At 50.7% G+C, this 23280-nt stretch overlaps 1 protein-coding gene across 1 annotated transcript in view; it reads left to right on the top strand.

Annotated features, from left to right (window-relative positions):
* The first annotated feature begins 14207 nt into the window (after nucleotides 1-14207).
* Nucleotides 14208-23280, top strand: part of FSTL4 (follistatin like 4) — a 288892-nt gene continuing 279819 nt past the window's right edge. The window contains exons 1-4 of the mRNA XM_006166916.2: nucleotides 14208-14436; nucleotides 15128-15187; nucleotides 19227-19397; nucleotides 20077-20274. Of these exons, the coding sequence (XP_006166978.1) occupies nucleotides 14208-14436; nucleotides 15128-15187; nucleotides 19227-19397; nucleotides 20077-20274 (658 nt within the window). The remainder of the gene's footprint in view (nucleotides 14437-15127; nucleotides 15188-19226; nucleotides 19398-20076; nucleotides 20275-23280) is intronic.

A 23280-nucleotide genomic window follows, 5' to 3' on the forward strand; every position in this document is an offset into this window, starting at 1 on the left:
TGCAGGAGTTGGAGCAATTGTGGAATTCAAGCCCTCATTTATAAAATGCAAAAACAGCTATAGTGATTGGCCTGGTGTTACCCAGCCAGCCAGTGGGACTCTAGAATCCAGGCCCATCCTTTGCCAGTGAATAAAGCCTGCCAAGAGTTTCCAGAGCAACTCTCAGACAAGTTCTGTGTCTTCTAGGTGCTGGGCCCCGGGAGCCCAACTATTTTTCCTAGTTTCCCTTCAAGATATTTTTCTTTCTGAATTGAGAGGGGCTTAGACCTACTATTAGATCCCTCTAAGGACAGAGCCTGGGTGCTCAGACAGAAAGGAGAAGAAATGTGTGTCCATGTGAGAAACAGTAAGGCGGGACTAATGGAACTGGGAGCTCCTGCCATCTGCCCCAGCAGACTCAGGGCTGGGGCTCAGGAGTTCAGACCGAAGCCGAAGCACGCCAGGTGGCGCTGTCATCCGTAGGGAACTCTGTGGCTACCTTGTTAGAAAGTGCTATGGAGTAGAGACCATGCGGGAGGGAGGGCAGTGTAACGTGAGGCCTTACAAAAAAGGAAGTGGGTCATATGAAAGCAGCTCACTGGCCCAAGGGCATAACCCAGAGCACATCGAAGCAAGTCAAGCAATAAAAGTCCAAGCATTTCGCTCCACACAATCTAACCCAGCATCCGGGCTGAGCATGGCCACCCAGCAGACTGCGGTCCAGCTCGTGGTCTCTGGCTACTTTCCGGTCAGAGAGGCAACTGTGAGCAGCAAGACCCAGGATCTGCCTTCTTTTCCTTATAACCTACTGCCTCAGCCTGTCAACTTCTGGAGGACAATCAATTGCCTGTTCCATTTTGTTTTAAATTCTCCAGTTTCCTCAGGAGATGTTTGATAATATCTATGACTGAATTTACTCCATTTTAAGAGCTCAGAGAACAAAACAAGTTTTTGAAGTAACAATTAAAACTGACGCTTGAAATCCTAGCTATTGTGGCTGTAACGTCTAGAATTGAGCAATCTAATCCTGATCACTCTTGATCATCCGATACCCAGTGACTTGGTGTTCATTCCAGGTGTTGGCCTTGTGGTGGTTGCCAATGGGCTGCTTCCCTCCTGAGAACTAAGGGCTGCCTGGGGCCAGGGCAGTGGGAAGTGGGAGCAGGCTCTTGGGAACAGACTGAGGACCTGCCTGTGCTCCTGGTTCGCAGCCTCAGGGTAAACATACTGTGTGCTTTGCTTTAGTGCCTGAGGCTCACGGGAATGGGAAGAAACCATGGAATCCCACAGTTTCTACAAGTCAGCTGGTGAAAAGCCCACATGGTCAACCCCACAAAGCCTCTCTTAGGGGCAGTTGGAAAATGTTGGGCTCGGAAAGGTAACAGTGCACTCCCTGAGAGGAAGAGATCTGATCTGTCCTGGGCACCAGCCTGACTCAAAGGCTGGGGCGGATGGGGATGGGAAGCAGGGCATCTAACTTCGCCTAAGCCTCTCCCCACTCCCATTCTAGAATGTGCTCTGTGTGAACCGGAGGTCACCCGCTGCTGTTCCAGAGCTCTGTGGGAATGTTTCATGGCCTTCACAGAAGGCTGGCCTAGGGACCCCTTGTTGGACTTCCGAAAGTCTGCAGGTTTCACAGCACTGGATTCTGCCCTCCTCCACTCCCTCCTTGTGTTGAAGGATATCATGTTTCTGATAACAGTGATGCCAGCTCTTGTATCGGTGAGGCCCTCACAAGAACCAGCAAACAGTTGCCCATTACCTGGGGGCGTGCACACAGGCCAGGCCATTCCCTGGCCACAGGTGGTGCACAGGCTCGGAGAGGACATGTGGCTAGCTGGGTGCAGGGAGGCCAGGCTCCCAGCCCTGGAACCCCTATGAAGACCCTCATGAAATGCAAATGAGGAGAGATGGCCTTGGCCAGTTCCAGGACTAGCTTCAACTTGGGAGGCAACTTCCCAAGAAGGAGGAGCGGTAGCACCACTGTGTCCTCTTGGGTGTGCTTTGCAGGGATTGTAAAACCCAGGGCACATATTTCAAGGCCTCCATTACTATTTTCTTAAGGACAAAAATCATTCTTTTTTATTAATACATAAATAACTTTTTTCTTGAGCAGGACCAAAGAAATGAAACACAGATGGTGATAATGTTGAAAATGTTTACCTATTTCCTCTCTGAGGACATCAGATTAGCCCTTTCTGTGGGTGGAATATGTAATCTGCTGGAAGACAATATCATCCTTTTGATCTTGCAATACATTTTTCATATCTTTGCCGCAAAAGCTGATTATTATCGTGACATTTTTAAACAATGACTGTTCACTCTGCAGAATGAGAGGGGAGAACTCAGCTGAACATATAGATAGATGGATGCTTGTTGAAGGCCAGGCTATAGGAATGAATTTTCCCCTGTTTCTTTCGCTTGGCGACTTTGGCATTAACTCTTTCCTCCCAGGACATGGGCTCGTGCACAATTGGCATCTGATGCTCAGCTGTGCAAATGGGCCTCTCTTTGCCTGCACGCAGAGACCATTGATTAATGGCCTCGTCCACTCCTTCCAAGGTCGCTGTGTCCCCTTCTCTTCAGGAAGTTAAAGAATACTTGATTAAATGGCAGCAGCAAATTGAATGGGGAAATGTATGGGGAAGGGCTTTCACAAACCGTGTGGGGCAGTGCAGACTTGAGATGCTGATGGCTCCTTTGTAGGGAACCTGTCGGTGCAAACGACATGGGTGGCTGAGAAGCATGTGATTGGCCTGCTGCCTGGGCTGGCTAACATGGAAACTGACATTTCTAAAAGGCCCCTTTACATCGTTCCCTCACTTCCCTTCAGGGCTTCACAGCGTTTCAAAGGGAAGGCACCGGGTAAAGGAGAAAGCAGCAGAAGTGGAAAGGACACAGATTCTAAATGTTTTCTGTTTCATTTTGCCTCAGAGAATTTTGTTTGTGTGGGAATGGGGTGAGTCTCTCCTACCAGGTATACCCACCTGCATAACCCAGAAGACCCACAATGTCCTGCCCAAATGCTGGGATCAACAAAATACCAGGCCAGTGTAGCAGCAGGGCGACAGGCAGAAAGCAACCAGCACAGGGGAGGTTAAGGTGGCCCGAGCTGTTTGCAGCTCCATGGCATGTGGCATAGCGGAGCCAAGCCATCTTGCAGCAGAGTGAAAATTCCCCTGCAGCTATGAGGAAAGAACAGATAAATCATGAATGAATTTGAAATTATATTTCCTTTTCTTAGCTCTCTTTTTTTCCTTACTATTCTTATTCTTTCTTTCTTTCTTTTTTTTTTTTTAATTTCCTTTTTTACCTCCCTACCCTTGCAAACAGTGTTACAGAAAATTGTAGGTTGTGGGAACCAGCAGTTAGCGTAATGGCTATGTCGCTAGATTCCCACGTAGTCGACCGCGGTTCGTGTCCTGGACCCGGTGGCTTAAAACTCACGCCAGGCGCGTGTGCGTGCGTGCCCAAGATCCCGAGAGGAGAATGGAGGAGAAGGGATTGCGGCGTGACCATCCCCCCTGGGGGGTGATTTCTCGCTTTCTGTCTCTATGTCTCTCTCTGTCTGTCTGGCGAGCGCACGCGCCCTACAGTGAAAATCTCTCCAAAAAAAAAAAGGAAAATTGTAGGTTGTAAATTCCACCCAGTATGGGACCAGTAGGTGGCATAGTGGTTAAGGCACTGGATTTCCACATGGCTGACCAGAGTTTGAGTCCCAGACTTGGCAGCTTGAAACATACCTGGCACCTCTGCATGTATAGCCAAAATTCTAAGAGGAGAATAGAAGAGAAGGGATTGCCATATGGCCATCCCCCCCAGGGGGTGATTTCTCACTTTCCATCTCTCTGTCTCTCCAGAGAGCACATTCACTCTATGGCAAATAAATTCCTTTAAAAAAAAAATTCCACCCAGTGCATTTGGGTCTGTATGGAATCGCCCCAGTCAGGTTTCATAAGGCTTGTCAGCAATTCCTGCTCTGTACAGTGATCTGAAGGGCAAAATCCCCAGGAGGTTAGCTGGGCACAAGTGGAACTAGAGGGAGCAAGGTGTCCTGGGACAGCGGGCATCCCCTCACCTGTGGGCGTGGCCAGGCTGCGTGTGTCTCTGGCCCTTCTCAGCATAGCCCCTTTCATGGCAGGTCAGGCACGTCCGGGGCTTGTTCCTTATGTGGGGGCAGAGCTGCAGCGAGACAGATCACAGCGTGGCATGGCTTGTCACTCATGGGTTTTGGCTTTTTCTTTTTAAAGTAAAACATCATGTAAAGTTGTGCCTTGACCACTGACAAGTTTTCCCGGGGCATGGGAAGAGGGAGAAAGCTGCATAGTAATGGGTCCTGCTCCAAAATGCCACTGACCACCAAGCGTTGGCTTGAGCAGGCAATGTCTGGGTCTCAGAGGCGGCGCGGGCAGGAGGCCGAGGACCTGCTGGTTGTCTCCATTTATAGGCTGATGTCCTACTGCACGGCCAATGGGCTTCCTCCCCACCCACCAAGAGGTTCGTACTGGGGTGTGCACAAATCCACATTGTAAAGGGACCCCGAGCTCCTCTGAGGGACCCTGGGGTCCTAACATGATCAGGAAATTTCCTCCCAAAGCCTGATCTGAGTGGCTGAGGCTCTGCAGGAAATAGCTAAGTTGGTAACATCGCTGTCCCCAGAACAGCTGTCACAGTCTCCTGTGTCACAAACAGTGGGCACAGGGCCAGGAGTCTTGTTCAGGGTTCCGTGTCACCACCTCTTTACCTTAGGACTTGCTCTTCTGAGACCTTAGGTACCATCCTCTGCTCTTGACAGAGGCTAGTCTGATGGCCACCTGACATGAAGCCTCCCCTGGGATTTCCTTCTCTTCTGTCCTAGACGTTTCTCTTTTGCAGACCTGCTTCAAAGACCCTCTTCCCTCAGCTTCGGTTAGTCTGGCTCTTTCTAAAAGGCAGAAATTTATTAGAAAAGGCAATCAATATATGCTAAGAAATGTAATCAGCCCAACACATGGACATACAGGTCAATGTCTTTCATCTCGTGCTGTTTACAGTAGCAGCTGCAGCAAAGCCTTCACCCAGAAGTCACCAGGCCACGAATTCATTCTTTTGGGCTAAACATCTCTTTGCCTGTTTTTTCATGGGAAATAAAAACACCTCTCAAAAGCCTATGCCTGGCATTTTAATATGATGAGTTTATCCTTTTTCAGTTGTGGGAAAACTAGGAAATACCAAGGCGAAGAGGCTGGAAAGGGAAATGAATTAAGAGGCAGGAAATGTAGACACAGGAGGTGACCACATATTCCGCGTGTACCTCTCTCCCTTCTCCCCCAGCTAGACTGTAAGCGTCTCCAGGCAGGGCCTATCCCTCCCTCATCTCTCTACTCCTCTCCTCTGGCACAGGGTCCCGCACTCATGTGTTCCTTTAGCCAAACCATGCTGAGTGAGGCATGCTAAGTGACAAGCCCTTTGCTGGGTTTGGGACACTGAGTCAAGTAAGACACAGTCCTGTGCTATGAGGACTGTGGAGGCACCCCATGCCACCTGCTGGCCCCATATTTCACTTTCTTGATAAATGGCTCCTGTGTCCAGGCGACCCTCTGCCATCCCTGCACTGTATGAGCTCCAGAAGTTGCTACTGAAAGTTCAGATTCAGGATTGAGGCTGGAATTGGATGTGCAGGTGGGAGTTTCACTAGTGCAGACCGACCACTAAGAAAAAAATGAAATCTAGCACCCTTCCAGATAGAGCTTGTCCAGGACTTTCCCTGCCAAGTTTTATTTTTAAAAGCTCTGCAACTCTACTTAGATGTATGTGTTTTTGCTTTGTAATCAGATTTTTACCAAACTGATATATCATTAAACCTTTGTTTTTACAATACATGCTTTATTGCAAAACCAATTTCAACAAAGTATTGCAGATGCAATGTAATTTTTATGCCTTAGTTGTATGTGTGTGTGTGTGTGTGTATGTGTATGTGTGTGTGTGTTTCTTTTTTGGTTGCTAGGGTACCAAACACTTTGAGAAAGTAGCTTGATAGTATCTATAATATGGTGGTTTTCTGGATAAGAGATTGCATTATCCTCATGTAATATATTTGGGCAGACTGTATCCATCATGCCTCAGCTAGATAAATAAATTAAAACTCGCTGATTGAGGAAGAAATGTGATATTTATATTGCTGAGCATGGCTTATGCTTCTCTCCTGACAGCTGCTATGTTGCTGGTATGCTTCATCCCTGTCCAACTTCATCCTTACCATTTCTTATGAGAGATAAAAATGCTGTACTGGCTTTCAGAACTGTGAAGACACAGCCTTTGAGGCTGGGTGGCCGCTGCCCCTTCAAGCTCTCCATCCCCTTAACTCAGGCATTCTTACTGATTAGCCAGAAGATGAACCAAAGAAAGGGTCCTTACCGGGTGCTCACTGTGTGCTTAACATGGCAGTCCTTCATGGGGATCAGCTGCCCTGGCCTGGCCTGGCTCCGAGTCATGAACTCTGGCTGGGACATTTCTGAGATGGTGTATTGTTCCTGTTCTTCCATCTCTTTCTCCATGTTGGCTGCCTTGGCTGGGCAAAAGTCAGGGCTGGCCCCAGGGTCTGATCTACGGCAGATGCAGCAAGGTGCAGTTCTCATGGACAAACCCCATTGCCTGGGGGTGAGAGCATCTGTTCAAAAGTCAATCTAGCAATAGTTGAACTTGGAAAAGCTCTACTGCAGCCTCAGAGCATGCAAATATCATCTACAGAGGCCGTATTTATTTATTTACTCATGTTTGCATGCATTCGTTTTTACTAAAGAATGCTAAGTATCCTGAACATGGAACTGCCTCAGTTTGGTAATGTGGTTGACTAGATGTCACCATGGCCCTAATTTCTGCCTTGCAGGAAAACAAATGGAACCAGGACATGCCACCTCCCATCCCTAATTGCCTCTGCTCTTTGTGCACTGAGATGAACAGCTCACTATTCTTTTGTTTTTGTTTTGTATTATCATTACTTATTCTCATTGTTTTTCTTTTAATCATTCAATCACTGTATATCATTTGATTTGTAAAGAGAATTTACCTAACATGAAATACTTCTCACACCAGTCCAGTAGAGAATACTATCCATGTTGTCATTGACAGATAATTAACCATTTCTGTGTCTCACTAATGTCATGCCTCTATTTGTTCTCTTGCTATCCTTCTCTATACTCTTCCCTTCTCCCCGCACCCCCTGCTCCACACTGTCTTCAGTGCCCATAACTATTTTCACAGCTTTTATGCTCTCCAGTATTTCAATCTCTACCATATAGTGTGGATAATCAGTATATATTAAGTGGATACATACAGTACCTTTCTTTCATAGTGTGGCTTGCTTCACTCCGCAATAAATCTTCCATATTTGACCACTTTCTATCAAACCAGAGGCCATATTTATAATAATAATGATAAACTGAAAACTTCAGGAAAAAATGGCATCACTAGATCTTTAAGAAGCATCTACTACTGGTCTTACCTCACCTCCATTCCCCTCCCACAGACACAGAAGAGAAAGAACCTGTGTCTTGGTCCTGCCTTCTCACTGTGTGTGATGTCATTGGATGTAGAAGAACGCATGGGAAATGCAGTGCAGCACACAGAGGCGTGGCCTAGACCAGGTTTGGATTAGTGGGTCCACCCACCCATGTGTCATTCATCCATCTCTTCAATTTTTGAGTGTGTCTGTGCTCAGGCATCGTCCTGCACTGACGCTGAACCCAAGTTCACATCCCACCACTGGTATAACTTCCAGCAAGTCACTTCACCTCTGAGAGTTGTTGGGGTGACTACGTGGGACAGCACAGAGTGGGTCTGTGATAAAGCACTGCTGTCACCATCATGGTGGTTTGGGATGTGCCTGAGGGCAGCAGTGAGGTGTGCGTGGTCTCTCTGGGCAGGAATAGCACCGGCACACTCCTCCCTGCCTGTAGTCCCAGAGGCCTCCACTGGGGCTGTCCAAGCACTGACCCTATTTCCCCATGAAGGACAACTTAACTCCCCTTCTGTGGCAGGAGAGCTCAGAAGGCTCCCAGTGGCAAAGCATCTCCATTTTTCTCTGTTGGCAAAGTCCCTCTCTGAATTCTTTCTAAGATGCACTCCCATAACCAATTATGTGGAAGTCTATTAAAACGGACTAGATAAATCCCTCCAAAGCAGCTGCAGAGATCATTGGAATGGTAAGCCACTCTTCTAAATGTAATGCTTTCTAATATATTTATCATTCAGGGCACATTCATAATTAGGAGGATAGATCGTCGAGCCAGACAGCCTAGGTTCAAATCCTGGCTCTTCTACTTTATAAGCTGAGTGATCTTGGACTAATTGTTTAACCTCTCTGAGTCTCCGTTCCCTCATTTATAAAGTACATCCAGTAAGAGCATAAGGTAGTTGTGAGGCTTAAATGAGTTCATTCATGGAAACTGCTCAGTGCCCGGCACTTGGTAAAGCACTGGTTGTGTTAGCTATTGTCGTTAGTGTTTCAGAAGGAATTTCCATTGAAATGAGAAACGTCTATGGAAATTGCCTGCACAGAAATCTCTTAGCTCAGGAAAATTTCCCCAGTTGCAGATCCCTCTAAGTATTCCTGTGTTGTTTTCCCCTCGCTGCTCAGTGCAACACAAATACCTTTGTCATCTTTAAAAAATTCAATTCTTTGGTTTGGTACTTGAAAGATATGCACAAAGGATGATGCAACAGAACAGTCTGTATCTTCTTCAACAAGCGTTTTCCCAGGTGAGCAGACAGGCAGGGGGCGCCAAGCATGGCTGGATATCTTTCTTTTGGAGAGATTTTTGCTATAGGGCATGTGCACTCACTGGAGAGATAGACAGAGATGGAAAGACAGAAAGTGAGAAATCACTCTCCACGGGGTTGGCCACACTGCAATCCCTTCTCCTCCATTCTCCTCCTGGGATCTTGGGCAGGTACATACATGTACCCGGCATGAGTTTCAAGCCACCAGGTCTGGGACATGAACTGTGGTCAGCCACGTGGAAGTTCAGTGCCTTAACAACTATGCCACCTGCTGCCTCTACAACTGGAGGTCTTATCTTGCCTAAGGAATGGGGCCAGGCAACCATCCCAATGTACCACCAGCTTCTCCATCTCCTGGCAGGCTCCGGTCTATGAGGGTCATAGCCTTTGACTCCTGCGGCCATGGTCCTGGCCACAGCTCTTGTCCTCAATGGTTCTGCCTACCTATAGGCTGCATCCTTCCCCCAGGAATGGTCACCCATGTGTGTCCTGTGGCTCCCAGGAAGGCTGTTGTGAGATTGGCACAGCCCCTGAAACTCGAGGGTATTACTGGGGCCTCCCTTGACCTTTCCCACCACCATCCACTCCCCTGTGCAAGGCCAGGGGCTCCATCCTTGTTACAGTGACCTGCTATATGGGCGTCAGCTGGCCCCGACACTGCAAGTCTGTCTCCCAAACCAGGGGCAGGCTCCTGCTGGAGTGCGCCCCAGGCCTTCCAGTCACATCCACGGTACCTGACACAGGGAGAAGATGCAGGCAAACCGAGAGCAGGACAGACGGCTCTTCTCACTCAGGCCTGGGTCACCTTGGTGCCTGCAGTTAGTGGCCTGCAGTTGGTGTTCTCTCCTTGAGTTACAGCAAATTCATTGCCAGAGAAACAGAAAAGTCCAATTCTTCTGCCTGACTCTGACGATTTTGTTCCTTCTGAATTGCTCAGGGTCCTTAGAGCAGCAATCCCTTCCCACCCTCTGGACCTCAGTTTCTCCTCTGTGAGATGAGACTGCTCTGGCCCAGCCAGGTGCCCCACAGATCCCCAGATCCCAGTCGAGCCCAATAGACAGAGGCTGGCTGGCGGCTCTGGCCCGTGCGTGTGCTTCAGCCTACTGGCCTCTCACTGCTGTTGGTGTTCTCAGCTTTCCCTTTGTGTATGGCAGGCCCTCAGAAGGATTCCCAATTGGAATGGAAACACTGACCATCAGTCAATGCAGGTGGGACCAATCAATGTTCATAGGCCCTGCCCACCCAGATTAATTCAATTCTCCTATGCTTAAAGAGTTGGGCCAAAACTTTGGAGGAGGGTCCTTCTCTCAGGTGCTCAGGCCCAGAACTCACTCCCACTCCTCCATGCTTCCCTCCATCTTTCTCCCCATCTGCTGCTCCTTGCTTCTTTGCTTTTCTGTCCTCTTCCCCCTTCTCCCTCTCTCGGTCGCTTTCTCCCTTCCTCTCCTTCTATGCCGCTCTCTATTCCACACACAGCCCATGCTCCTACACTGTGAAGCGTGGCCCCTGGGGTGGCCTGGAGGCGGGTCTTGTCTAGCAGGCACTAAGCACTGGCATCATCTGGCACCTCTCCATTAGCCTCAGCCCTGGTCTCCCCTCCTCTGCCAACGCCCCGGCTCCTTGATGGATCTGATCTGAAAGGCGCTGTGTAGACTCCTGCATCAAGTCAGCTGTTTACGGTGCTGAGATGACAGGTGTGATGTTTTCCTGGGGATGCTGAACTGGGAAAAGCACCACCTCCTGTCGTAATGGAGCTAATGGCGTTCCGCTCAGGACAGCTGCACCTACATCTGGTGTTAAACCACTGTTATTTAAACTTTATGATGCAAGAGGATGCCAGCTCGTCCACTTGCAGCATATAAATTTTGTCAATTGTTCATGCACTTTTTTTAACCCTGATTCTCCTGAATTATGAAAGATGGACAAGATGAGTGATGGTTCTCAGGGCTCCCCCGAGCCCTGTGGGCTGTGAGTGGAAGGTGTGTATGTGCAGACAGCTGAGAGGCAGTGGCAGGCTGGCGCCCAGAGCCACTACCCCAGCCATTAAGGCATAGTCCTGGCTGAGCCTGGAGCTCCTGAGAGGCCCATCACTCTGGGCTCAGTAGGTTCACCCTCAGGTGACCTCCTCTGCCTCCTCCTCTTGGGGAGATCCATATTGTGTGTCAGAAAGAGAATGGATCCTACAGCTGGTCTGCTTGTAAAAGTTCCCCTTGGTAGAAATTGGCTTGGTTATTGGGTTTGCATCCTGGATTTTTCTTTCCCCCCAGGATATCAAAATAAAAGGCTCATATTTGTGTTTGGTAAAGAAGCTGATTAAAGCTCTTAGCAGAAAGAATTCTTCTTTCAAAGTCAGCTGAGAAGTGGTTGTTCCAAAGCCACTTATACAGTGGCTGCCAAACACAAAAGGCCTTTCACATTTCTGAATTGAACTTGACCTAGCGCCAGTAAGAGGAGCCTGGATTGTAACTTCAACTGGACGCGCGGAGGGGGCGGCCCGCCCCCCGGACCCCCCCCCCCAGCCATTAAGGCATAGTCCTGGCTGAGCCTGGAGCTCCTGAGAGGCCCATCACTCTGGGCTCAGTAGGTTCACCCTCAGGTGACCTCCTCTGCCTCCTCCTCTTGGGGAGATCCATATTGTGTGTCAGAAAGAGAATGGATCCTACAGCTGGTCTGCTTGTAAAAGTTCCCCTTGGTAGAAATTGGCTTGGTTATTGGGTTTGCATCCTGGATTTTTCTTTCCCCCCAGGATATCAAAATAAAAGGCTCATATTTGTGTTTGGTAAAGAAGCTGATTAAAGCTCTTAGCAGAAAGAATTCTTCTTTCAAAGTCAGCTGAGAAGTGGTTGTTCCAAAGCCACTTATACAGTGGCTGCCAAACACAAAAGGCCTTTCACATTTCTGAATTGAACTTGACCTAGCGCCAGTAAGAGGAGCCTGGATTGTAACTTCAACTGGACAACTGACCACAAGGTGTGCCCAGGAAAGGCCTCGTGGAACTCAAAGAGCAGAGGGCCTGGGGTCAATCGCTAGAGATCTCTTTCACTCAGGATGAAATCCAATTTGCCCTCTATTTCATTTTCTTTGGATTTCCTACCTTTGCCAATACTTAAAAGGCCTGCAGGGAAAAATGAATTGCACAGTGATGTTGGGGGCAGGGGATGAAAAGAGAGTGCCCAGTGGGAAAATCTGCCATCTCAGAAAGAAATCTGGGCTGTTGCTATAGACCTTGAAATGCCAGAGAGGAGGCTGACTGTGGGGTCGTCCTTCAGCCTACACCCAGATTTTCGCCAAAAATCCTGTGTGCCTTGCTGTTCATCATGTGTTTCTGTGAGCTAAGTGCATGTAGAAAACTCTCTGGGTCCAGCCTCTCAGCTGCTGTCTGTTTCCCAGGATTTCCCCATGTGGAGATCACTCTTAATTGCTTTACTAGGCTACAGACCCAAGGCTCTGGCCTCCTGACCCCCTCCCCAGCACAGTGCTCATGCCCTTAAGGAGCCCACCTATGCTGGACTATTGGCCAGTAGTTCCACTTGGCTGTGCTAGCTCTACAGACCCAACAGTCATGCAAGCCCCTCCCCATGTCTCTGAAGTTTTTATGTGGTGCCCAGTTCCATGGGACTTCATATGGTGTTAAGATGTCCCCAGACAAGGCACCAGGTCCAGTCTTGAAGAAGATGGTCAGGGGCCATCCTATGCAGCATTCATTCGGCAGCGCTGGTCTAAGAGAGGCACTGAGGTGCAATGTCAGGCAAAGGCACAGCCACCTTCCGCCAGGCCTGCTGCAAGCTTGAGTGTGGTAAGTGGGGAGTCCTTAGGCCAAGGGGATAAAGGAGCAGGGGAGTTTTCGTGATTCTCCCTCCCTTTACAATGTCTGTTTCTATGCCTGAAGGCCATTGCTGAAATGCAAATGCTACCTGGCAGGGAAAACCTGTTCGACCATTGTCAGAATTACCTCCCCAGTATAAATTAGGCAATTGGCCATTAAACATCTGGGTGTGAATTAGTCAGTTGATTACCTGAAACATTGGTGGCAGCTGTGGCTTAAAAAGAGACCTGGGTGTGAGGACCTGAATTTAAATCCCCATTTTATCACCTTTGGGTGTCAAGCTTCACTGTGCTTGAAAAGCATCTGGGGAGTTTGTCCAAAAAGACAAGAAGTTCAGAGCCCCACCCTGGGAAGGGGTCAGCCTCAGACTTAGGTCTCTAGAATGAGGGTGTTAATGCATTCCTAATGGTGACCCTGTGAGGAGACTGACAAGGTCAGGTGAGCTTTAATAGAGGGGAGTGCCCCACAGCTCCCAGTTCACATTTGTTCTTGTACCCCTTCCCTTTGTGTGCCCTCCACCCCCGCCCGGAAGCACAGGAGCAGGGAGCACCTGCCCTTCTCCTGTGTGCTAGGAGTGAATGCATCACAACCAGCAGTGACACCTGGGGGCCAGCCACGCACAGCCTTCCACACACCTGTGCCCCAGGTGATGCCCAGCAGTGTTAGCCCTGGAAGCTTCTCCCCTTCAGACAGGTGGGTGCTGGGCCCAGTGAGCTCCTGGATCATGGAGGAAGGTCACACAGGGCCTGCAGAAGACAGAGTGGAGAGAAAAGGCTCGAAGTCACGACTCTGTCTACAGAGTCAGCAGAAGCCATTCAGAAGGGCAGCCCCGGGGAGGGAGGCAGCATATGGTTTCAGCAGGGGCAAATTAGTGGAACGTTTTCTCCCTGAGACTTTATGATCACTGTTTACTGGCAGTGCTTAATTTAAAGTGTCTTCTCACCAGCTCAAGTGTGAGCAAAGACCAAACACAGCTACTTCCATGCTAATATGTGAAACACGGTGTGCTCACACATGCAAACAGAGGGTAGAAATGACAATTTCCTCCTCGAAGTGAGTCAAGATAACAATCTTGCCATCTGTTCTAAGAAAGAAAGAAAGGAGAAAAAAAGGAAAGTTCTGCTAAAACATTAGGAAATTTCCACCAAAATGCTGGGATTATAGAGTTCACACTAAAGTGGCATTTAAAAAATAATAATCCTGGGTGCATTTCTGCTCATCATGTGTCTCTGTGAGCTTTATCAGGTTTGAACTGCAGAAATCCGACCCTAGCTCTCACAAGGGTGTTGTTTTTACCCCTCTGCGAGCCGGAGTGCTTCTCTTAAGCCCAGGGTGTGGCCATTTCCTGGAGATACGGCTTTCGTATATTATTTTGATTCATCAGGTGAAGGTTTTGCCTTCAGAATCGTCAGGATAGCACAGTGGTCAGAGTGCAGACTTGGGGAACAGAGACCTGGGCTGGAAATGTGCCCAAGAGAGCCTTGGGCAGTGGCACCCTCACTCCACGCCTCGGCTCCATCGGCTGCAGTGTAGGCTGGTGACAATGCTGACCTCATAGATGAGGTCTGCCATGGTGTCCGGCACACAGGTCTGCTGGGGTGTTGGCCATCACCACTCCTCTACCACCTCTGCGCTTACCCCGATGCCATGGCACATGGCGACTCTGTGCCCCGGGCAGAGGAGTCCCAAAGGTATAGTGTCACCAGGTCTTGAGAAGTTCACAGGAAATGGAATTATCCGAGCAGCCTTCTCTCTACCTCGTGTGAGCTACTCGGTCTTCGTGACACTCCAGGCCCATGTTTCCTTCCCCTGCCTCCCGATGCCGCAGCTGCTCCCCAGTCGACCCCTGGAGCTGAGCGCTGAGGCTGAGGGTCAGAGAAGGCACAGGATGCAGAAGCCACGCAGCGAGCTGGGCCCAGGGCCAGGCCTGGAACCTGGGATAGGGCTGACTGCCTGACAGAGGATGGGCTGGGAGACTGCAGCCTGCTAGGCCCCTGGGAGAGAGGAGGCCTCCCATGGTCTTTTCGGACACAGGGGGGTGGGGTGGTCACCCAAAAAGTAGAGAACACCTGAGGGGGGTGAGGGGGATGATCCGGAACCAGGAGTACAAATGCCAGACGTGGGGAGCAGGCAGAGCTGCAGCGTCTGCAGCAGGCGGTGCAGACCTGCCCGTGCATGTGACCTGGGGATTGGTGGCTCCAGGTGTCCCTGAATAGGGATAGGGTAGGAAGAGTCTCCTCGGAAGGAGTGAAGGTCATGGCTGGTACAATTGTACACGCTCCAACCAATCACACAGGAAACCGCGAGCCCTCGAATTTATAAACCGCATATAAACTCGTAGTAGCCATTAAAGAGAACTGCCAAGGGACACGTGGTTGGCCTAGAACAGAACCCAGCCTGCCATCTGCTCCACCTGTAAATTATCTGTGCTTTACAACCTTTCATGGAAGTTGTTTAAGAGGATTGTCTTGTTTCTCCTTCTTGAAAACTCAAGTATAAATTCAAAACTCAATTAAACAGTCCCTCAGATTCCCTGTTTAAATATTGTCATGTCTTTGACAGACAAACACTTAGGTCTGGGGACCCAGGAGGGCCTGCACACCTTGGAGGAAGCCCACGCAGGTACAGCCCCAGACACCCCGTCTGTACTTAAAGGTCAGTCCGGCCTCAGCCTGGTGTCCTAGAGACTCCCCAGGTGGGACTGACTGGCTTCCGGGAGATACATTTTGTCCCCAGGCTCCTCAGGGGGCCCAAGGAGTCCTTGGACAGAATGGCCTTGACTGAGACAGCATGTCCAGGGATCAGGGCAAACAGGGCTGTTGGGTGGCAGCTGCCTCACAGGTGACCCCACCAAGGCTGGGCCTGTGCCCCTGGCTGCACTGCGAAGGGGCAGGGAGGTGACACAGTGTGCATGCACCCAGGCCATCCCTCCCCCAGGAGGACCCTCACAGCAAGGCCTAACAACTGCATGTCAAGTGACCAAACAACTGAAAAGAAGGAAGAAAGAAAAACGAAAACACAGATGACCAGATAGGTAGGTACCTTCCTGCCCACAGCCGCTGCAGGAGGCTTTGCCCAGGTTACACCAGGTAGCCCAGGGTGCTCAGAAGTACTGAGCAAAGTGTTTCTCTTCCCCACCTCTGAATTTTTTAAATTTTATTTCACTGAAGGCACATGTTAGACAAAAACGAACAGAGAGAAGGAGAAAGCACCCCCCGGTGGAGCATGGTCATGCCGCAGTCCCATCTCCTCCGTTTCTCCACCATGCCAGGATTCGGGGAATGTACACACACAAGTTCAGCATGTTTTTCAAGCTCCTGAGGCCAAGATTTGAACCATGCAGTTAGCCATGAGAGATCCCTTAACCACTAGGCCACAGGGCCAGCCCCCCTTCCCTAATTCTTAAAGGAGACAGCACCTTCTATGTCAAAAGAAAGCAGACTGGTCCTTTCACTTGAATGTGAAAACACATTGGGATCAGAACTGGGCAGGGTTGCCGGGTGCTCATCCTCGCCCTCCGAGAGGGGCTGTGTGCTGGGTGCTGTGTTGTCTCCACGGTGTCTGAGCCCTGCTCCGAGCCGCCTCTGCCTTTCCAAGCGAAGCACTAAAGGCAGGGCGGTCATGGGAAGCAGCGGGCGTTGAAGGGCACGGGCAGCCATTGCCCTCTTGCTCCCCTCTCTCAGCCCCCAGGTGGAGGCGTGGAAAGGAGATGCCATGGTCTCAGTAGACATGAGGGGCTGCTAGGGACTGCATATGCACTTAGCCCAGTCCCCAGCTCCGTGGGACCAGCAGCTAACAAGGACCACGTACCTGGGGGAGGAGTGAGCTGTCCTGAGGACAGCGGCACCCAGGCCCTGAAGAAGCCCCTCTGTCACCTTCATCTCCTACCCAGTGCCTGGGAGCCCAGAGGCTGTAGCTGGGCCAAGAGAGGGCAGGCCAGGGCTTTGTAGCTCCGGCCCCCAGACCCACCACTGCCAAGGCTGGCTAGAGTGATGGGGCAGGCACTGGTCCAGCTAGAGAGAGAATGTGAAAGAGCACAGTGCAGCCTCTCTGGGTCACCCTGCAGGGAGCAGAGTAAACTGAGTCTGAGCACAAAGCGTCCAGGCAAGAGTGGGAGCAGAGAGTCTGTGTGGTCCCCAAACTCGGGCCAGGCACTGCTGGGCAGTCTGGTTGCTGGCAGGCTGAGTGTGCAGCCTGGGTCCTGCCTTCACTGGTGGGGGGGGCCTGGACAAGCAGCTGGACCCACTTCGCTCAGCCCTTCCAACCACCTTGGCAACCAGTGAGAAACCGTCCCATGGGGCTGTGGGCAAGAAGGTGCCTATCTGTCTGTTTGTCTGTCTGTCTTTGTGATTTTGTTTTTCTTTTATCCCTTCCTTTCAATTTTAGTCACTTAGCACACACTTGTTGAGTCTCGCTGTGAGCCAAGCACTGAGCTGGGGTACAGCAGTCACCAGCCCAGACATGGCCCCTGCCTTCTGGTGGCAGGTGAGCATCAGCTCCACCCAGCACAGGTACCCAGGACGAAAAGAAGGGGTGCAGATAGCAGAACCCCAAGCCCCAAATGGAGGGTTAAGAAAGGCGTCTTGGCAAAGGCGTGAGGGGACTGTCCCAGGCAGAGATGACAGTGTGTACAAACCCTGGCCAGACGGGGCCTGCTGGAATGGGGCCGCTGCAGGCAGTGACATCTGGCTGGAATGTGGCAGCAGTGGGTAGAGACAGAGGGCCTCCATGGCCATAACTGACCTCGGTCACTGAACAAGTCCTTGCCTCCTTTGGAACATCAGGCTGAGCCTACAGAGGGGCTGGCCTGGGAGGGCTCAAATTTCTTACCGAAAAGGAGTCAGAGCACGTCCTCCCCAGCTCCAGGTGCAGACGCACCCGGGTCTAGACATGTGGAGGTCGGAGAAGAGTGTCTGAAAGGCAGCTGTAGCTGTAGGAGCCCATCCAGCAGGAGAGGTCTGAAGGGTTAGCCGCACACCCTGGTTCTAAGTAGCAGATGACTTAGAGAAGGGACGGGGGACGTCCCAACACACCAGGAAAGAATTGTCCCAACCCCCAGAAGCATAAGGATTCAGTTCAGGCTTGAAGGTTTAAGACATTAGGGCTTTGCCTTTTCCAGATGGGAATCCTTAAATGCTGCCATTTCTCTTCTCAAGGCAAATGAGAAGACAGGAGCTTCCCTTAGCGCTTCCTTGCACCTGGAAAAATCTCAGATAACAACGATTGGGTATTTTTGGCCCTTGAGTGGATGAAATTGCACATTTAGACTCCACCACCCATGTCTGATTTCTAATTAGAACGTCGCACTCACCTATGAGCACAAGGTGTGGAAACAGTCCTGTACAGGAGGCTGGGGATGAGGGGGAATAAAGGTGGTCCATTCGGAATGAGAATTATTCTTCTGGAGGTGTATGTCGAGGTAACAAATGTCTGATACACTGAATCTTCAGAAACTTTTTTTTTTTTTAAATCAGGACCAGACAGTGGCACAGCAGTAACGCTGCTGGGCCCACTGGGAAGGTCCTGGGTGTCTGTCCCAAGGCCACCTTGTACGTGTCAGGCAGGTGCAGGCACAGCTATGATCCAAGCTGTCTGAGGCTGGAGGTGGATTGCAGCTTGAGGACCCTGTTTGGGGTGCCACGTTCCTTTCTTCTCAGAAGAAAGGACACAATTTTGAAAGAAAATTCACTAGACATGGCTCCGTTCTTTATCCATATTTCCTAAGACAGACAGGACATCTGTAATTGTTTGGAAAAACACAGTGTACATGTGGAAGACTGAAATAGATGGTGTGCAGAGGCGGCAGTGTACGTGGGGAAGACTGAAATAGATGGTGTGCAGAGGCGGGAGATGTGGAGGAAACGGGGCCAGCTGGGTCACGAAGGTTCGCCTAACCAGTGAGTGCTTGGCCTCACGGACTCTCCAAGCCTGACTGAGCCTCTGTGATTCCGGACAAGAAATTTTGACATTCCATGACTCTAAGGAGGTCATGACATAGATGCCTCTGTGTTTTTTCTTCTTACTTCTGCCAGCGTTCAAGATGATGTACTGATGCACGGGAGTTTAAAAAAGAAAAGAATGACACCCTGCTCCATGGTATCGGTGTGGTTGAACACGCTTTTATTGACTCTGGCCAGAAACAGATGAGGATTTTTTTCCCTTCATCTTGATGAATAGAGGTAGGACTGAGCCTCTGTGATTCCGGACAAGAAATTTTGACATTCCACGACTCTGAGGAGGTCATGACATAGATGCCTCTGTGTTTTTTCTTCTTACTTCTGCCAGCGTTCAAGATGATGTACTGATGCACGGGAGCTTAAAAAAAGAAAAGAATGACACCCTGCTCCATGGTATCGGTGTGGTTGAACACGCTTTTATTGACTCTGGCCAGAAACAGATGAGGATTTTTTTCCCTTCATCTTGATGAATAGAGGTAGATAAAAAGCATCAACATCCCGTCGCAAGGAAAGCTGCAGGAGAGGAGGTTCAACAAAAACAGATCCGACTCCATGCGAGCGTAGCTCTATTTAGCATCTTTCATTCTAATGCCTTAATGGCCAGATATCACAACTGTACAATTAGCAACAAAGAGAAATTCTGGGGAGCAGAACGAGATGCCGTGTCATCAATTTACAGTCTTATTGTGTCTTCTTGGAACCAGCCAGAGCAGGAATACTCGCGGAGATCTTGTCACTGCATGGCACTGACGCGTCGCTGTCCTCAGCCAGTCAGCCCTCGCCAGGCCACCGGTGCCTCAGACCATCAGACGAGACCGCCGATGCAGACACCTCCTCCTGCCTCGTGGAGGCGGCTGCCTGGTCCTGCGTCTGCTGTGCGTGTCTGAGGAACTTGATGGCAGCTCAGGTCCAGGCAGCTCCTGTGACAGAGGAGAGTCAGGACACTGTCTCCACCAGCCACAGCCTCTTGTTGTCAGGTGTACAACCCTGTGTACACCTACTCCCACTCAGAGACATGACGGGGCTCCATCTGGGAGCACCCACCTGTCCCAGGCCCTCTTGACCTCGATTGAAATGGGTGCTCCCTGGGCCCGCCAGGTGGCCAGTGACTTACTGCATGTCGCTGTGGTGAGGCTCACTGTCAGCCGGCCCAGGGAGAGGGTGTGGGGCAGAGGCCTCTGTTGGCAATATCATGGGATGGGAGTCAGGAGGCTTGGGTTCTCTGGTTCTGACCTTGCCACCAGCAATCTCTGAGGCCAGTGTAAGTGATTCAGGTTCTAGGACCCTTTCTAGGGCCCAGTGGCCCTGTCTGTTCCTGCTGCTCACCCAAGGCCTCCGCTCAGGTCCCTCCCTGGTCCTGCCTGGTCCTGCCCTCTGCGTTGATGGATTATCCTCTTGTAGCCCCCCTCTCTGAGATCGTATCTTCACTGAACACCTCACATCAGGGTAGCTGGTGCCAGCAGTGCCCACCCTTAACGCCTGGCTCTCACCGTGCCCTGCACAGTGAAGGCATCCATTGCTACTCCATTTCCCTGGGGCTTTCCCTGGACACAGGGCATGCCCGGCCAGTGCCCAAAGCAGGCCAGGCTGCTGGGGACTTAGTGTGCCGGGAGCAGCCTCGAGGGCAAACCAGACTTGGTGAGGGAGTGCGGCTCTGTACCCAGCAGGAGCAGGAGCAGGAGCAGGAGGCCTGTCTGACCTCCATCTCCCAGAGGATCCTGACTGCAGGTGCGAACCCCATCGCCCACACCAGTAACCTCACTGTTGGACCCCACGTTCACTTGTTTCTCCTCCTCGTTTCGTTTCCCCTTCCTCCTTCCAGTGCATCCTGGGATCACCCTCCGTAAACTACTTGCACTCAGCTCCTTCTCGAGTCCTCATTCGGAGGGAGCCATGGCAGGACAAGCATCAGTCACCCCGAGCCAGGCCCTGGGCTGCACAGGCCCCAGCACTGGGAGCTGCTTCCTTGTCTTGCTTGTCTTTAGAAACTAGGCTGACTCTTTTCCAGAGACAGGCGACCCAGGCCAGAGCAGTCAACTGCTTCACGGCCTCTGGGACACACACCTCTGTGGGTGTCATGGTGGGTGCAGTGCATGGACAGTGACTGATGGTGAGGACTGGGGTGTGGTTCTCATGCCCAAAGCCCCTCTTTCCAACTGGACCCTTCGCAATCTCCACTGTCTTCTCTTCCCTCTTCCCAGCCCTTTCCAGGCCTCTCACAGGTCGTGTTCTGCCAGTGGGAAGGGCAAGGCCACTGCCCTGTGACTGTGCCTCCAGGGAGGTGACACAGCCCTTGGAGGACTGTCAGCAGTCTTGGCACACTTATCCCAGGGAGGGGTGAGCTGAGCCCCATGCCACCTGCTTTCCACACAAAGTTGCCGTCCCTGTCAAGCCTGAGTTGCTGTGAGCAGCCTTGTCACCAGCCAGAGAGAAGGCCCTTGGCCATGTTAGGCCAGGTAGTAGGGCTCTGCAGGGGCTTGTGGTGAAGGAGCTGGCAGGTGCTGACCCTCTCCAAACCCTTCCCCAAAAGGGCCTCCTGAGGCATCGTACAGGCACCCCTGAGCTGCCCACAGCCACCAGATCATTCTTGTTTCTGTGCCTCACGCCTCGCCCACTGAGCCCTGCTTCCTCACCAGCACCCTGGAGTTATCTTGAGTGGGTGTAGCCCCAGGTGACCAGAGCTATCTCCTGTGAACCAGCCCTGCCAAACCTGCCATTTTTCTGTAGTCAGGGCCTGTGCTGCTCCTCCTTTCCCTCATCCCCACCCTAGACCTCTGCTCTCTCAGAACTGTCCGTGAGGCAGACAGTAGCATGGTGGTTAAGGCAACTGGATCCCACAGGGTCAACTGTGAGGTTCAAGTCCCAGACCCAGTGGCTTGAAAATCACACTGTGTGTGTGTGTGTGTGTGTGTGTGTGTGTGTGTGTGTACACGTGTATGTGCCCAAGATTCCAAGAGGAGAATGGAAGAGAAGGGATAATGGTGTGGCCATTCCCTGGGGGGAATGAGTTCTCTCTCTCTTGTTCTCTCTCTCTCTGTCTCTCTCTCTCTCCCTCTCTCCCTCCCCACTCTGGCAAGCACATGAGCCCTATAGCAAAACTTAAAAAAAAATAAAGAAGAAGAAGAACCACTGTTCCATGGTGTCCTCTCTACTTGGAGCTAATACAGCATCTCACTCCTCCCAGGGTGTCTACGCCATAAATGAAGCAGTCCCCGTGACTGAGGAATGAGTTCCTAATGAAGGAGTTTCCACACTGGTGGCACCAGGCAGGGGTGGGTAGAGGTGGACTAGGCACATGGCAGCCCTCGTGTCCTTCCCCTCCAGAAGGGCCTTCCACGGCTCAGCCCGCCCTGCCAAGGTGCATCTCCAAGCCTGGCAAGCGGTCAGACACAGCCTTCTTTGAACAAAGGCACTATCTTTGCTGTTACGGGTATCAGCGTATCTCTCATTTTAAGTCCTGTTTTAGAGGCAAAGGAGAGTACAACCCCAGAGGAAAAGGGCTTTCCTAAAGGGCTCTGTGACTTAGTGCTCAGAGATTCCTGAAGCAGGAGAGATGAAGACGAGGTGTTCTCTGCACTCTGCCTTTTCTAACAACCTGGTGATCCTGAGCTATTTCTTTTTAGTGATGGAAAGGACAGTCAGTCTCCCATCTGATGACAACAGGATGAAAATGGAACACGTGTTATCAATCCCCAGTCTCACCCAGAGGCCTGAAATAGCTTTTGTACTGATGTAAAGTAGAAGTCCATGGCCCCAGGAGTAACCAAATACTGGCAAGTCTGGGCCTGGTCATGTCGAAAGGCTTTTTCACAAAGGATATCTTATTTAAATTCAATAGATGGTGAGTCTCATAAAGTCTAGAAAAATAAAAAGAAAGATACTTCAAGTCACTCTTGCCCTTCTCCCATCATCCATCCCACCCCAGTTCTTGTCCAGGTGTCCTTCTAGATAGGGTTGCCAATGGCTGGAGTAGAGTGTCAGCGTCATCAACGCATGGCTTCTGGTCTGTCGTCTACACTGACTTCCACCAAAGTGGGCAAGAGAAAGGAAAGGAGTGTGGGATTCCAGAGGCTCTAGAGCACACGAGCACAGCCTGATCCCTTTATGTATCTGGTAGTTGTTTCTCACAAACTTGCCCAGCCTGCAGCCCAAATACCTCCCTAACTCCTCCTCGAACTTCCCCAAAGATGGAGCTAGCTAGACAAGTTCTGTTCATCCTCGAAGTCTAGTTTACTTAACTTGCATGTGGCTTGTCCTCATTATTATGCCATTTCCATGAGGGGTGAGTCCCATTGTCAGGGCAATCAGGATGACGAATCTGCAGTTCAGCCTTCACTAAAATCTTTCCTTCGTCAAACTCCCACCGTGTTCCTTCCTCAGCCCACACTTCTGATTACACAAATGCAAAGGTTCTGCAGTTTCCACCCGACCTGCCTCCTTCGCCCACCCCTGTGTATTTCTCTGCCACATCTTAGCAACCTGTATGGATGTCCCTGAGTGCAGAGACTCCATAATTCTTTTTTATTAGCCATCCCTAATACAATTCCTTCCACCAATACTATATATTCTCCCTCTGATCAATACCACCCACTCCATGGACACGTTCTGGACAGGGCTTTGAAATGCACACACACACACATACACACACACACACAGACATACAGACACACACAGACATACAGACACACACACACACAGACATACAGACACACACACACAGACATACAGACACACACACACAGACATACAGACACACAC

The sequence above is a fragment of the Tupaia chinensis genome, unplaced genomic scaffold (assembly GCF_000334495.1).
Source record: "Tupaia chinensis unplaced genomic scaffold, TupChi_1.0 Scaffold144346_1, whole genome shotgun sequence".
Lineage (NCBI taxonomy): Eukaryota > Metazoa > Chordata > Mammalia > Scandentia > Tupaiidae > Tupaia > Tupaia belangeri.